Below are 17233 nucleotides of genomic sequence, written 5' to 3'. Positions count from 1 at the left end.
AAGTACAAAATGAAACAATTTCTTATGCTGGCTCTAATGTCCTATGAAATAAGAAATGGAAAATTTTCTCAGAATTCACTATACATATGGCAGCGTGGTCAGTGAAAAAAGCCAATATTTTGGAGTTGAGGCCTAGGTTGCATCTGCGCCTCTCCATGAGGCTTTGGGCAGGTTACTTAAGCTTCTTGGGCTTTTGTCTACTTATTTATTTAAGATGGAAATAATTATGCTTGCAGAGTTTATGAAGATCAGAGACAAAGTGTATGTATGGTATGAATATATGCTTGATTGCTTTCATTGTGGTGTATTTCCCTTCAGTTTTACCCTTTGGTAATGTGTCGTGATTGTGGTTATATCTTTGTGATGAATCGGGATACTTTAACTTCCATTCCACTTGGGTGAACAGACATATAAAGGGATTTTTAGTCTTCTTGATGGTATAGTTCCTGTTCCAGAATACATGGAGTGTGATACTTTTAATCCTGAGACAAAGCAAGCAGTGTGTAGTTCTTTCCATTGTTAAATGGAGCCTTTCTTGCATTAACCAGAGTATGGGTCTCTAAAGCATGTTCTGAATTAAGGAGTGCTTGTTCTCTTTACTTAAAACAGTCCTTCAAATACATTGTTAAGGCACCATATATAATACAACAGCAGCAATTTAAAGCTTGTTTCATTGTTCTCTCCTACCTCCTGGAATTCTTCTATTCTGCTGCACCAGTTTTCATCAAAGTGATCTCTAAGGCAAGAGTCTATGATTTCTCACATCTTTCTAATAATCCAAGATAAATACCTGTAATTTGAGTCTATAAAGATAGACTTTACTGTCAGTTTTATTAGATAGCCATACCTATCTTGCTTAGTAAATTTATGTGCTATTGAGAAATTATTTTATTGATAATTAAAGTTTACTCCCTTTTTTCCACATACTTTTAAAAAATAATCATATAAATAGTGGATGACTCAACAATGAGCCCTATGAAGTGAGGTTATCTTTGTCATCCATCCTTTACTAACTGGTTTATAATATCTATAAACTATCTATATAATAGCTTTATCCTAAAACCTTCTCCAACCATGTTGGTCTTCTCATTGTCCATGACCATATGCTCATTTCTGTCTCTAAGCTTGTTTATACGGTTTTTCTTACTCAGAATACCCTTTTCATTCCCAATTCAGCTTGAAGTCTCATTCTTTTCATGAAACCATCTCAGCTCTTTCATCCTGTGTTTCTTACTGTCATCATCACATTTCTGTATTATGGTCTCTGACATCTTTTCTTGGCACTTTATGTATTCCTTGTGGCATCAAATAATGAATGTACTTAGTGGATACCCAAGTTGATTTAAGAGGAGATCTTGAATAATCTTAGGTTTAAGGCAAACTAGCCATGTATTCCTTAAACAGTATAAAGTTTACTGTTAGGAAAGATCTGTCACTGGAAAATTACAATTTTAAAATCATGTAGAATAAAATGATCTTTTATAAAGAATGGCATGTTATATGTACAGACTTAATGATATTACCAATACCATTAAGGCTATACATTTATGTTATGGAATAAGTAATATTCTTTAGATTCATCTAGTTCTTTTGTTCTTGTCTTCCTAATAATAGTGATTTGTTCTTTAACTTCTGAGGCAGTTGTGATAATTCCCAGATTTCTTTTTATAAAGTAATGGGCCCCTTCTTGGCAGGTCGGAAGGTGTGGAAGTAAACAATGTGTGTATCAGCGAGCAGGAGACATTTAGAGAAGCTAGTGGAGGGGTGCCCGGGTGGCTCAGTCAGTTAAGTGTCTGCCTTCGGCTTGGGTCATGATCTTGGGGTCTTGGGATCAGGCTCTGCGTCGGGCTCCCTGCTCGCCGGGGAGTTTGCTTGTCTCTCTCCCTCTCGCCCTCCCCCCCAATACATGCTTGCTTTCTCTCTCTCTCTCATAAATGGATAAAATCTTTAAAAAGAAAAGAAAAGCTAGTGGAAAGAAAAGACAGTGGAAGAAAATGAATTGAGAGGACTTGGATGAATATCTTTTTTTTTTTTTAAGATTTTATTTATTTGTTAGAGCGTGGGCAAGAGAGAGTGAGCGAGAGAGTGAGCAAGGGTACAAGCAGGGGGAGCTGCAGGTAGAGGGAGAAGCAGGCTCCCCGCTGAGCAAGGAGCCTCATGTGGGACTCAATCCCAGGGCACTGGGATCATGACCTGAGCCGAAGGCAGATGCTTAACTGACTGAGCCACCCAGGCGTCCCTTGGATGAATATCTTAAGCAGTGGTGGTGGCCTACTGAAAAATTTGGGGGGGCATGATTAAGAATCCAGGACTTTTTCCACTGAATACAAGGGTGCCAAGCAGGATTGCTTTATGTGCTAATTTAGGTAACAAAATATATCCATAAAATCTAGGCATTGATATAAAGTTGACACCATCTTTATCAGTGCCATTATTGCCAGTGTTCATTTGGTATATATATTCCAGGCAATTGGAGAGGTGCAGAGGGAGAGAGAGAGAAACTTAAGCAGGCTCCACACCCAGCGCAGAGCCCTCCCCCCCCCCCCCCCCAATAGGGGCTTGATCTCATAACCCTGAGATCATGACGTTGAAATGAAGTCAGAAGCTTACCTGACTGAGCCACTCAGGCGCCCCCACCAGGCAATTCTTAAGCAGTTTCATGATCACTTGTTTAATCCTTTACAATAAGGGTTCTGAACATTAAACCTTTTTTATGCGAGAACTCCTTTGGCAGACTGCTAAGCCTGTGGGTTCCTGCTCAGAATGTTTTGAAAGAATGAAACAAAATATATAGGATCAGAAATGAAACCAATTATGTTGAACTATAGCAAATAAACATATTAAAAATCTGACATGGTAATATGAGCTTTAACAGCTTTAAAATATAAGCTCTGTTGGTTGGTCTGAGAACTAAATTCAAATTAGCAATGAGCTAAATGTTATTTTGGGATAGGCACATCTAGCGGTAAAGTAATATGAAAATTTCTGGTCACTATACTAAGTTCTAATTGCTGTACTGCTAGTATTACTATGGTTTGCTTACATTCATTATTGGAAGAAATTAAATTTTATTTAGAGGTTAGCAAAAATAAGATATAATTTCTTTCCGCATCCAAATTTGCCAAACTCTCTAAGTTTCCATGGACCCCAGATTAAGAATCCTTGCTTTACATACAATACAAGAAATTCTGTCATTACACCTATAGTAAGTGGTGAGCAGGATTTGAACTCTGGCAGTCTGGCTCCAAAGTCCAGGTTCTTTACCCATTTAGAACATCCTGAAATCACATAGTCTTTTCCTCAAATTTAGCTAGCTCTTTTCCTTAGGAAAAAAAAATCTTAAGCATTTTACTTACTGTTTAAATTAAAAACAATCATTTTAAAAATTTACATTGAGTGTAACATGAAACTTTATTTCTGTATTATGGTGAGTTGAGGAGACTTACAAAGAGAATAAAGAAGGAAAAAGGAAAGAAGGATGGCTAGAGCAGATTCTCAGATTTCATGTATTGTGATCACCTGTCAGCAGGTGATCAAAAAATAAAATGTCAACAGTTCCCCAAAAAAATTAAAAATAGGGGCACCTGGGTGGCTCAGTCGTTGAGCGTCTGCCTTTGGCTCAGGTCATGATCCCAGGATCCTGGGATTGAGCCCCACATCGGGCTCCCTGCTCAGCAAGAAGCCTGCTTCTCCCTCTCCCACTCCCCCTGCTTATGTTCCTTCTCTCGTTGTGCCTCTCTCTGTCAAATAAATAAAATCTTAAAAAAAAAATAAAAAATTTTTTAATTAAAAATAGAATTACCATATATAATCCAGCAGTGCCACTTCTGGGTGTATATACCTCAAAGAATTGAAAGGGTTTCAAAGAAATATTTGTATACTCATGTTCATAGCATTATTCACAGTAACTGAATATGGAAGCAACCCAAGTATTTCTTGACCAGTGAACAGATAAGCACAATGGAATATTATTCAACTTTAAAAATGAAGGATATCCGGGGTGCCTGGGTGGCTCAGATGGTTAAGCATCAGCCTTTGGCTCAGGTCATGATCCCAGGGTCCTGGGATCGAGTCCGGCATCGGGCTCCCTGCTCCTTGGGAGCCTGCTTCTCCCTCTGCCTCTCTCTCTCTCTGTCTCTCTCTCTCTCTCTCTCTCTCTCTCTGTCTCTCTCATGAATAAATAAAATCTTTAAAAAAATAAATAAAAATGAAGGATATCCTGCAGTATGCTACAACGTAGATAAACCTTGAGGACATTATGCTAAGTGAAATAAGCCAGTCACAAAACAAGTACTGGATGATTCCATTTATATGAGGTACTTAGAATAGTCAAAAATCATAAAGACACTATAATGGTGGTTGTCAGGGGCTGAGGGGAAGAGAGAATGGGGAGTTGTTTAATAGGTATAGAGTTTCAGTTTTACAAGATGAAAAGAGCTACAAGATGGCTGGTTGTGATGGTTGCACAACACTGTGAATTTTTTTTTTTAAGATTTTGTTTATTTGACAGGGAGAGGGAGCACAAGTAGAGAGGGAGAGGAAGAGGGAGAAGCAGACTCCCTGCTGAGCAGGGAGCTTGATCGCAGGACCCTGAGATCATGACCTGAGCTGAAGGCAGATGCTTAACTGACTGAGCCACCCAGGCACCTCAACATAGTGAATGTATTTAATACCATTAAACTATACACTTAAAAATGGTTAAGATGGTAAATTTTAGGGCACCTGGGTGGCTCAGTTGGTTAAGCGACTGCCTTCGGCTCAGGTCATGATCCTGGAGTCCCGGGATCGAGTCCCGCATCGAGCTCCCTGCTTGGCAGGGAGTCTGCTTCTCCCTCTGACCCTCCCCTCTCTCATGTGCTCTCTCTCTCTCTCTCATTCTCTCTCTCAAATAAATAAATAAAATCTTTAAAAAAAAGATGGTAAATTTTATGTTATATGTATTTTACCACAATAAAAAAAATAGTTAAAAGTTTTTTTTAATAAACTTTTTAAGCATAATATCAGGTCCTACTCCCAGAAATTCTGATTATGTATGGTCTTCGGTAGGGCCTGAGAATTTGCATTTCTAGTAAGTTCTCATGATATTTGTGCATTACAGTGAACAGATTGGAGGGTTGAAGGGAAGCAGGGAATCACTTAAAGAGAAACTTAAAAGAGTTTGGTCAGAAATTATAACCTCTTTTTGGGTGTGGACTTTGAAAAGTTTTTGACTTTGTTCTTTGAAATGGGAAATAGTTATTCTCACTAGGATATTCAGAATACCTCCCATAAATTATACCATTAAAATTGTAATAACTTGAATTAAAGTAGAATTGTTATATTGACGTTAAACTGCAAATTTATGGTATCGTCAGTAAAAATTTTTGGGTTTTATCTTTCCTGTCTGTTTTGTTTTGTTTTTAAGATTTTATTTATTTGACAGAGAGGGAACACAAGCAGAGGGAGAGGGAGAAGCAGGCTTTCTGCTGAGCAGGGAGCCCAATGTGGGGCTCCATCCCAGGACTGTGGGATCATGACCTGAGCCGAAGGCAGATCCTTAACGACTGAGCCACCCAGGCGCCCCTGTTGTCTGTTTTTATCTAAGAAAAGCTTGAAAACTCAAAGTACTTGCAGTGGGAATTAGGTTTATTTAAGACTTTTCTGTTCAAGTTCTGGTCAGTAGGAAATAAAGCTGTTGACAAAAAATACTGTGTACTTAAAAAAGCTGTTTGGAGTTTATATCATATGATTGTTCTGGGGCCGTCTCTTCTATCTAGTTTTTCACACTCTATCAAGATTGTTTGGGTTGCACATGGTGGAAAATCTGCCCCAAACTGGTTAAACTAAAAAAAACAACTATAGGTTTATGTAAGTGAACAGTGCAAAAGTATATTTAGCTTTAAGCACAGCTTGATCCATGTCTCAAAGCCATCAGTTTCTTTCAGCTTCCTCTGGATTCTTTAGGCTCCACATGGTGATTCTCCTGGCAGTAATAGCCTTACACCTTCATTTAGTTTCACGCTTTCCTGCCTTCAAGCTCAGTACCAAAGAGAAAGCCTGTGTACCAGCTTTCCCAGCAAAAATTCTGAGATTCAGTCTGATAAAACCACCTTCATGGGCCCAGTCTTCAATCACTGTAGTTTGGGGGTGGGATATGCCCTTAAACCAACCTAAGGATTACTTTTCCTGGAGCTGGGGATGGGGGAGGACTAACTGCCTAAACCACATACAGGACTGATGTTAGAGGGAAGCGTGGTTTTCCATAGAAAGCGTGGGATACTGTTTGTTCCTAAAAAAGAAGAGAAATCGTGCTGCCCATTAAACCACAAGTTTCTTCTCTCTCCTCCATTCTGAGATTTTTTTTTTTAAAGGTTTTATTATTTATTTGACAGAGAGACACAGCCAGAGAGGGAACACAAGCAGGGGGAGCAGGAGGGGGAAGCAGGCTTCCCGCGAAGCAGGGAGCCCGATGCACTGGGATCATGACCTGAGCCAAAGGCAGACACTTAATGACTGAGCCACCCAGGTGCCCCACCTTTCTGAGTTCTTGAGAAACTGTAAACCCATCATTTTCAGTCACCTCTTTCTCCCTAAAAGGAGGGAGGCGGGGGAATAGGGAATAAATAGCTGAAATAGACGGCACCAAGAAGGGAGTATGGTATGGGGCAGGAAAGAGGGAAAGCATAATTATAAGACTTTCTCAGCTGATGCTCCTGGTCAGTCTGTCAGAAGTTTTAAAAAAATGAGGAAAGAAAGGATTCATAAACATACATATTTAGTTCCCTCCTGTTTTCCAGCCCTGAAGACTAGTAATTGTCTTGTATAGGCTATTTGCCTAAAAACATTTATGTGACCATTTTTATATGCTTTAAGTTAATTTCTGATGTGCCTGGCCCTTTTATCACAGACTAATGTTCTTTACATATTAGGTAGATTAAACTCCTATACCTAGTAAGGTTGTAATTCAGTTAATAAATTCTTTAGAACTTAACATTTTCTGTACTGTCACTTTAATTTAAAAACAGTTATTTCTAACTTAAGCAAATCAAGTAGACATCTTCTTCATACAGTTTGCTTTCACCAATCTTTTTTTTCTCACCTGCCATTTTTCTTTTATTTTTTAAAGATTTTATTTCATTGTTAGCACCTGTGAGCCAATGGGGGGGAAGGGCAGAGGGGAGGGAGAGGGACAAGAAGATTTGGTGCTGAGCATGGAGCGCTACACGGGGCTCTATCTCAACCCTAAGATCATGACCTGAGCCCAAACCAAGAATGGTATGCTTAACCGAATGAGCCACCCAGGCGTCCCTCACCTGCCATTTTTCTATACCAGCAGTTCTTAAACTTCACCTCAGGATCACCTTCACAGAATTCAAGGCCCTCCTCCTCCAGAGTTTCTGATTCACTAGCTCTGGGGTGGAACTAGAGAATTTGCAAGTTACCAAATGATCCTGAAGCTGCTGGTCCAGGAAACTTTGTTTCAAGAATCTCTGTAATCACTTGTCCCTGCCTCTGATAATTTCTGTCACTCCTCCCTGAAGACTTCTTTGATCTATCCAAATTGATCCTTCAATTTCTTTTTAAAATGAATATACCTATGGTAATTTCACTGGAACCTTAAATTTCTTCTATCTACTGGATGTGGCCCTAATTAAATTATAGGATTTTCCAAATAGATACAGTCATCCATTTATTTTGTTTGTGCAACAACAAACATTCACTGGACCCAGTGAATACTCAGTAAATGTTGCTGGCAACATCTGTACTACTGTTAGAAAATTTCATTACGTATCTGTCTGTATCTAAACTATAATTTTTAGATGAAGTAATTTGGTGTTATCCTAAGTTTAATATTTGATCTCAAATGACCATCATTACATTAACTGTGTAATAACTGGAATAAAGAGAAAATGGATATGGTAAGTTGGTGGATTTGAGAATATTGGTATAATTAGATTTCCTTTAATATCTCCTCTGTAAGATAATTTCAGTTAATCTGTAATGAGCATTAGCTTCAAAACCCAAATTTGTAAACTATATACTGTCACTATGAATCAAACAATAAAAGCAAGGTTATTGTATTAGCACTTATGGGCTTAACTCCTAGTAAGTTTCCATATAAATCATATGGAAAATAATCGTTCAACTCTCTTACCTATCATAGTTGTAAAATTAGAAAAAAAATCTAAAATGTCTAAAATGCTTTAAATGTCAGTTGAGTACCTTCTGAAAAGTAAAACTATAAAAAGTGTTCAGTGGTATGCTGATGCCTCACCTTTGAAATGCATCAAAAAAGAAAATGGATTGATGAATGAATATGTAGTAAAGCACATATAAAGCAAAATGGTAAGAATTACAGAATCTAGATGTTGAGAATGTGGCTAGTCACTGAACAGTTTTTCAGCTTTTTTTGAAAGTTTGAAATTTTTCATAATAAAATTTTGGGAAAAATAACCTTAACACTATCTAGAATTTATGGGGAATATAGATAGGTATACAAGTATTTGCATTGGATTGAAATATGAAATTGCCATTTATATAGGTCAAAAGCAGACAAATACAGACAATTTGGTTCAACCTAGTATTAAAGTTGTTCTGAGTAGATAGATTTTTACATTTTACTTTTTTCCTGATGACTGAAATTGTCTTTATTCAGTTCACCTTAATACTGATTAATCATGCTAATCTAGACATACTTAGCTACATACGCTCATTGTTGAAATGAAAAACTTAGAACGCATCTCGGTATTCTGCCTATGTGCTATTACCAAAATTATATATCTCATTTCCCAGAAGTATAGAAATATATTTACAAAATTACCTCAGTGTGGGTCACATACATACTAACACCTCAGTTAATCAAGTCTGTTTGCTCTCTACTTGTCAATTGAAGTTTTGTGGAAAACTTCATAGATTATATATATCCCAGTCAAACCGTGGATAGTGATGATAGTTGCACAACAATATGAATGCACTTCATACTACTGAATTATACTCTTAAAAATGGTTAAAGTAGTAAATTTTATGTATATTTTCCCACAGTAAAATTTAAAAGATGCAGAGGAGGAGGGGGAACTTTTGGATAACAATAGGATAGTATGAGAGCCCAGACAGCTTGGCCGAGGTGGGTCAGAGTGCTAAAGAAACACTACCTACCTACCATTTTTACCTAAGTCATATGAAACCTGACTGACTTTGAAAGCTGAGTAAAATCACAATTTTGGATGTTGTTGCTATGAATTCAGTTAAGCTTTTTTCCCTATTCTAATTGGAAAATTTTCATTGGAATACACAAAATTTATGTTGTTCTACAAGGACTGGAGACCTCACACATCTATAGTACCTGATTATATAGTCTTTCCCATTGAGCATAGTTAAACTAGTTGTTTAACTAGAAGCCACTTATCTAATTAAATGAAAAGTACACAATAGGTAACAAGCCTTAATTAGCAGTTTCCAATTGTACAAACTTTAATAGGGGAGGAGTGAATGGTCTCACTGAGTTAAATTGTATTTGCCCCTAGTGGAAATTAGTGTCAAAGCTTGTGTCAATTGGGATAAAAAATAAAGAATTGCAACCTAATCCCACAAGAACAAATTAGACTTAATGAGGTACTCTTTTTTTTTAAGATTTTTTTTTGCGGGGGGGGCGCCTGGGTGGCTCAGATGGTTGAGCGTCTGCCTTCGGCTCAGGTCATGATCCCGGGGTCCTGGGATTGAGTGCCGCATCGGGCTCCCTGCTAGGCGGGGAGCCTGCTTCTCCCTCTGCCTCTGCCTCTCTCTCTCTCTCTCTGACTCTCATGAATAAATAAATAAAACATTTTTAAAAAGATTTTTTTTTTTTTAGGGGTGCCTGGGTGGCTCAGTCTGTTAAGCATCTGACTCTTGATTTCATCTCAGGTCATGATCTCAGGGTTGTGGGATCAAGCCCTGTATGGGGCTCTGTGCTCAGTGGGGAGTCTGCTGGAGATTATCTTTCTCTGGGAAAGGGAGGGAGAGTGGGGGTGTGAAGAGGGGGGGGGGGGGGAGTCCGACCCCTTTGTGCTCTTTTTTAAAACTTAATGATCTTTCTCTCTTCTCATAATCATACTTTACCAGGAAGAGAAATGTTTTTTTTTCCTCAATTGAAAATTGAATGAGACCATAGTGAAATTATTTGTGTAATACTTTAGTTTTCCAAGTTGAAGAGGTTAAGAGGTTAGCGCTGTTGAAGTGGGGAAAATACTGAATTTCACATATTCCTGTGCTTACCACTCCTCAAAGAATTATTAGGTCTTACAAAACAAAAGCAGCTTGAGGGTTGTCATTTTGTGCTCTGATTCATAAGTGAAGAATCATTAGAAAGGTGGAGGAAATTACATAAAAACAAAATTCAGAAAACACAAGATTCTGCAGAAGAAAAGAAAAAGAAGAAACTCCTCTACTGGAAATGTATTGATTGTTTTGTCTCCTCAGTATTTAAATGTAAAGTAGAGGTTCTATGATATAAAATAGTAGGCTCATCCCTTTAAGTTAGAGCTACAATGGCAAATTAGGTTGTAATAAAGATAACATTATTTCTCTTTTAATTTACAGAAGTTGCTGGGTATGTTTTGCCACTGATGAAGATGATAGAACAGCTGAATGGGTGAGACCATGCAGGTGCAGAGGATCTACAAAATGGGTTCACCAGGCTTGTCTACAGCGCTGGGTAGATGAAAAACAAAGAGGAAACAGTACAGCCAGAGTGGCATGTCCTCAGTGCAATGCTGAATACTTAATAGTTTTTCCAAAGTTGGGTAAGCAGATCCTTAAAAACAGCAGAGATGTATGTGATGTTATTTTACATAACTCTATGATCTCAGGTTTATTTTAAAGTGACTCATCTGTTTGTTTCTTTGTAAATTTCTCTATTCTCATTCTGTTGTTTCCTCTCTAAATGTTATTTGTTTTGCTAACAGCTTACATTATCCTTAATATATCTTCAAATCCACCCATTTGTGTGTTAAATGTTTTTATTTTGGTTGAGTGGATAAAAGACTTGGACATCTGATTCAGCGGATAAAATCAAATAACAAAGCCATAATAAAACTGACCAAAAGAGCCTTATTCTCTGGAGACCATTGATGTAGGAGAAAGAAAACAACAATGTGTTCTTTCTAATACTTATCCTTAATTCTTTATTAAGGAATAAAAGTAAGGAAGTTAAAGACTTTATGTTAATCTCATCTTCGGAATCCAATTTATGTGGTTGTTCTTCATGAAAACTGCTTTCTTCTTTCTGCAACTTGGTAGGCAAGGAATAACCAAAGATCTTTTAGAATGGGGTTAGCATTGAAAAAAGTAGAGCACACTACTTAAAGGAAGCTGTAACTAAGGCTGATATTTAGTTACCATGTTCCATTACAGCCATGTGATTGTGAACTGGTGTCTGTATTTGGTGTTTATGCCATACCAGTTGTTAAACATTTTTAATACCACCCTTGACTGTAATCAAGAGATATATGAAGGCACTTTGGGTTCTGGGAAGGTCAGACAAAGAATGACTTTCAGGGGGACAAGAGTTCAAGGAGAAATTTAAAATAATTATTAGATATGTGTTTTCTAGGTGCTGTACATTACTGAAATAAGGCCCTCTTTTAAAAAAAAGGCAACATAAATGCTGATAATGAAGTGTTTTTCTAATGTGAGACAGTTAATAATAAGGGGCAACAAAATTTCCTTGGTTGTCTGTATTTCTCTAGCATAATTCATAAGGAATATGAAGGAAGAAATAATAGCTTCTTATGAAAGGAAAGTAGTGTTTCTCAAATATTTAGAATTTGTGGACCACATGATGGGTCTTCATGTACACCACAGATTTTAGGTAAAGACAAAGTAATCCAAAAGTTGACCCTTGAACAACACAGTGGTTAGGGGTACTGACCGCCCCCCACGCGGTTAAAACTTCACCCACAGCAGGACGCCTGGATGGCTCAGTCAGTTAAATGTCCAACTCTTGATTTCCACTCAAGTCATGATTTCAGGGTCATGAAATCGAGCCCTGTGTTGGCTCTATGCTGAACCTGGAGCCTGTTTGAGATTCTCTCCTCCCTCTGCCCCTCCCCACTCATGTGGACTCGCTCTCTCTTAAAAAATAAAAATATTAAAAATTCATCTACAGTTTTTGACCCCCCTAAAACTTAACTACTAATAGCCTTACTGCTAATATAAACGATTCACACATATTTTATATATTATATCTATGATATACTGTATTCTTACAATAAAGTAAGCTGGAGAAAAGAAAATGTTAAGAAAATCATAAGAGAGGGGTGCCCGGGTGGTTCAGTTGGTTAAGCATCTGCCTTCGGCTCAAGTCATGATCTCAAGGTCCTGGGATTGAGCCCCACATCATGCTCCCTGTTCAGCAGCGAAGTCTGCTTCTCTCTCTCCCTCTCTCCTCTGCTCCTGCTCTCTCTCTCAAATAAAATAAAGTATTTTTAAAAAATCATAAGAGAAAATACATTTATAATGTACTTATTTTAAAAAAATCCACATATAAGTAGAGCCACATAGGCCAAACCATGTTGTTCAAGAGTCAGCTATAATATTAAAGCAGTATTCTAAAATAATTTAAACATCAGGAAAAGCAATTACTGCTGCATTCTTTCACCACACCTAGCTCACTAAAGTCACAGGTCTCATATTCAACTGTTTCTTTTCCTACTCTTCAGTTCTTCTGATAATCCCACTTTTCAGCTATAGGTTTTTGAGAACAGCAACAAGTACAGGATGATTCTGTTAGATGTTTAAATGGATGGATACAAAAATTATTGCAAGAATTCTCACTGAAAATTCCATACATTGTTAGATGAGGCACTGAGTTGACAAATGAATGGCACTCAAGAGTGAAGCTGAATATTTCATTTTGGAAGATGGTAGTGGGTAAATCTGTCCTTTTGGTTGTATTCAGTTCTAGGAAATAAATTTTTAGTCTAGTCTGGTAATATGATTTTTAGGTATACCTAATACTAAGACATTGATTTTTTTTTTTTTCCTACAGCAAGGAAAGAAAATGGGTAGATGTTGAAAAGGTCAGACTCTGTTTGGCTAAGCCTTTTGTATCATGATTTGGTCTTTATATTTTATCCTTTTTTTTTTAATATTTATTTATTTTAGAGAGCGTGCATGCACTTGTAAGCAGTGGGGAGGGATAGAGGGAGAAGGAGAGAGAAAATCTTAGGCAGGCTACACACCACCGTGGAGCCTGATGCAGGGCTCAGTCTCGCAAACCTGAGATCATGACCTGAGCCAAAATTAACAGTCAGACGATTAATCGACTGAGCCACCCAGGCATCCCTTCCATGCTGTTTTTAACACTGACTCAAGAACACAAGACTTACTGTCAAATGCCAGCTGTTGTCTGTAAATGGAGCCATGTGTGAATTAGCTTTCAGGTGCCATACCCTTTCTTGCTACACAGACGGCTAGCACTCTTGGCCCTGATCCCAGTATACCTTTTCAAGTCAAGTTCAAAAATAATTGTTGGTTAAAAGAAAATCCCTTCTCTATAGCATGTTTTCACTGATGATCAGTTAAAAGTTGCATATATTTCTTGATTTACATATTATGTAAATGCCAAGAGTTGATTCATACTCTGAACACTACTGGTTTCTTTCAGCCATAAAACAAAATATTTAAGAACATACATCTGTGATAGTAATTGTTCTTCGTTGCTGTGTACCAAACATATGATGTACTTTAGTGTCATCTGATGATAGAATTTTGCCAGCAGATTGTTCTCTCTTTTAGCATATTCATGATTAATTTTGCACTGACCATTTATACCTGTTTTTGTTAAAATAAGTTGAAGTTCCTTTGACTGCAGTTTTTAATCTTTGTTTTCGGTGACAAAATTCATAATGCAGGCTTTGATTGCAGGCTGGAGTGGTTGAAAATTATATGAATGTTTCAGTGGCTTCTTGTCCCTGTTTTATAACATTTCAGTCCCTGTTTAATAATATGTTACAGTACAGTGGGAACAAGGAGGTCTCCTTGTGCACACTAATCCTAATTCACTGGTCACAGCCCATTCCTAGATCACACTATTTTCACTCTGGATATTATACCATTTATCATTTATGACATTCTGAGTTAAATGTGTTTTTATCACTTTTACTCTTCAGTGAACATTTGAGGCATTGATTCTCTTTCTTAAATTTGGGATTTAACACATGATATTAACAAAATACATGTTTAATCAATGTAAACAGTGTGTGTAAACAATGTAAACATGATGTGAAGGTGTGTTAGCTGAAACAAACAGTCCCTCCTTAACTGTTCTTGTAGAGTATATGTGATCCTGGAAACATAACACTTAAGAACTTATAAGAATTTTCTTGAAATTCATTATTTTACTTTTCAAATTTGGGAAATGTTTGTGATCAAAATTTTTATTACTTTTTCATCAAATTGTTTGTAGACCAGTTAATATATTGGCAGGGACTACCTTTGGTCTCCAAACAACATGTGAGAGACACTGGCTAGACAAAGGAATATAAGAGAATATGCAGAGAGGAAGAGGTGATGGTTAACATTCCAGTGGGATAATCTCTGTGTAGCAAGTATTTTAAGTTTTATATGGATTTAAACTCAGTCTGGCTGGGTAGCTGCCAAATCTGCGTCTTTTCTAGTACTTAATGGTGGTCAGAATGGAGGGGTGGTGTGTGTTAATTATTGATAGGGAATATATTATGCTCAGTTATGAAAAACTTAGCAGACTCCTCAGACTTTCCTTCTTATCACTTTGTCACCCATCTTAGGGTTTGCTTTCTTCTTTCTGCTAGTGAGTTAGGCCAGTTGCATATATGCAACTACTTAAAAAGCTCAGAGTGTCCTCTGAGGGCCAGCAGCATTGGAGTCATCTGAGAGCCATTAGGAATGAAAAACTTACCCCATCCTCTTTGAATCAAAATCTGTATTTTTATGAGATCATCAGATATGTACATGTTAAATTTAAGAAGCATTGCTTTAAAACACGAAGAGAATACCAGCTGGAAAATGTTTGTCTTTTATTAAAAATAAAGCATTTCCATGAAGTTTAAGGTCAGGTAGTAATCTTGGTTAGCCAAACAGAAGAATTCAAAGGAGAGTATCTCAAGGGCAGTTCTTTTTTTTTTTTTTTAAGATTTTATTTATTTATTTGACAGGGACACAAGCAGGGGCAGAGGGTGAGGGAAAAGCAGGCCCCCCACCAAGCAGGGAGCCCGATGTGGGGCTCTGGGGCTCGATCCCAGGACCCTGGGATCATGACCTGAGCCAAAGGCAGACGCTTAACGACTGAGCCACCCAGGGACTAAGCCACCCAGGCGCCCCTCAAGGGCAGAGTTCTTGATTCCTAAGAGTAGCAGGGACTGATTCACATTAGCTTCTTTTTCCTTAATTTCTTTCAACAATATTTTGTAGTTTTCAGTGTGTAGGTCGTTTACTTTGTTAAGTTTATTCCTGAGTATTTCACTTTTTTTGTGCCTTTTTTAAATGGAATTTGTTTCATAATTTTATTTTCAGATTGTTTATTGTGAGTGTATAGGATGCAGTTGATTTTTGTATTTTAATCTCGTGTCCTAAAACTAGGTAAACTCTTTTAATGGTTCCGATAGTTTTTAAGCATTTTCTATATACAGGATCATGTTATTTGTCAATATAGTTTTACTTCCTCTTTCCTGGTCTTGATGCTTTTATTTCATTCTCTCGCTTTCATTCTCTGCCTAATTTCATTCTCTGTTGCAACCACCAGTACTTCAATGAAAGTGGTTAGGACAGACATCCTTGTTTTGTTTTTAATTTTAGGAGAAAAACAATCTTTTGCTATTAAGTATTTTATCTCTGAGTTTTTCATACAGCTTTTATCAGGTTGAGAATGTTTCCTTCTACTTTTGTTGAGTGTTTTTACATGCAAGGGTAAATTCTTTTTCTGAATATATTGAGATAATCATGTGGTTTTTGTTCTTTGTTATTATGGTATATCACACTGATTTTCATATGTTAAACCAACTTTACTTTCATGGGACAAATTCCACTTAATCATGGCATTTAATGCATTTTAGATGTTGCTGGATTTGGTTTGCTAGTATTTTGTTGAGGATTTTTCTGTCTGTAGTCATAATGGATATTGGTCTGTGGTTTTCTTGTGATTTCTTTCACTGGTTTTGGTATTGGAGTAATACTGGCCTCATAGATTGAGTTGGGAAGTGATCTCCTTACATTTTTTTTGAAGAGTTTATGAATGATTGGTTGTTAATTCTTTAAATGTTTGGTGGCAGTGAAGCCATATGGTCCTGGGCTTTTCTTTATAGAAAGCTTTTGGATTACTAGTTCAGTCTTTACACTTGTTATAAAGGTATGTTCAGATTTTCTATTTCTTTCTCTTTTTAAGATTTTATTTATTTATTTTGACAGAGAGAGAAACAGTGAGAGAGGGAACACAAGCAGAGGGAGTGGGAGAGCGAGAAGCAGGCTTCCTGCTGAGCAGGGAGCCCGACATGGGGCTCAATCCCAGGACCCTAAGATCATGACCTGAGCTGAAGGCAGACGCTTTACAACTGAGCCACCCAGGCGCCCCTATTTCTTCTTGAGTTAGTTTCAGTAATTGGTGTCTTTCTATGAATTTGTTCATCTAGATTATCCTATTTGTTGGCCTATGATTGTAGTATTCCTTTATAATCCTTTTTATTTCTATATGGTTAATATTAATGTCCCCTCTTTCATAATTTTAGTAATTTGAATCTTTTTTCTTTTTTCTTGGTCAGTCTAGCTAAAGGTTTGTCAGTTTTGTTGATCTTTTTAAAGACCCAAATTTTGGCTTCATTGATTTTTCTCCATTTTTCCATTTTCTATTTCATTTATTTCCACACTAGTATTTATTATGTCCTTCTTTCTGCTTGGTTTGGATTTAGTTTGCTTTTCTTTTCTAGTTTCTTAAGGTAGAAGTTTAGGTTATTGGTTTGAGTTTTTGTTTTTTAGCAGACTTTATTTTTTAGAGCAGTTTTAGGTTCACAGCAAAATAGAGAAGAAAGTACAGAAATAGCCTGTATACTCCCTGCCTCGTCATATGCATAGCCTTCTCCATTATAAACATCCTTCCCTAAAGTGATACATTTGTCACAATTGATGAACCTATGTTGATACTTCATTATCACCCAAAGTCCATAGTTTACATTAGGATTCACTCGATGGTTGTATAGTCTATGGATATAGACAAATGTATAATGACATATATCCACCATTATAGTAT

At 37.1% G+C, this 17233-nt stretch overlaps 1 protein-coding gene and 1 long non-coding RNA gene across 3 annotated transcripts in view; one reads left to right on the top strand and one right to left on the bottom strand.

The window, feature by feature from the left end:
* Positions 1-17233, top strand: part of MARCHF5 (membrane associated ring-CH-type finger 5) — a 54127-nt gene that overhangs the window by 7527 nt on the left and 29367 nt on the right. The window contains exon 2 of the mRNA XM_025881153.2: positions 10555-10757. Within this exon, the coding sequence (XP_025736938.1) occupies positions 10555-10757 (203 nt within the window). The remainder of the gene's footprint in view (positions 1-10554; positions 10758-17233) is intronic.
* LOC141374660 (uncharacterized) overlaps positions 11118-17233 on the bottom strand; it is a 53422-nt gene continuing 47306 nt past the window's right edge. For both annotated transcript variants that reach the window (XR_012381712.1, XR_012381713.1), the window contains exon 3: positions 11118-11239. This is a non-coding gene — a long non-coding RNA (uncharacterized lncRNA). The remainder of the gene's footprint in view (positions 11240-17233) is intronic.

Source organism: Callorhinus ursinus, unplaced genomic scaffold, assembly GCF_003265705.2.
Source record: "Callorhinus ursinus isolate GAN/ISIS: 27379988/994484 unplaced genomic scaffold, GSC_fseal_2.0 scaffold20, whole genome shotgun sequence".
Lineage (NCBI taxonomy): Eukaryota > Metazoa > Chordata > Mammalia > Carnivora > Otariidae > Callorhinus > Callorhinus ursinus.
This window is presented reverse-complemented; position numbering and strand designations above follow the sequence as displayed.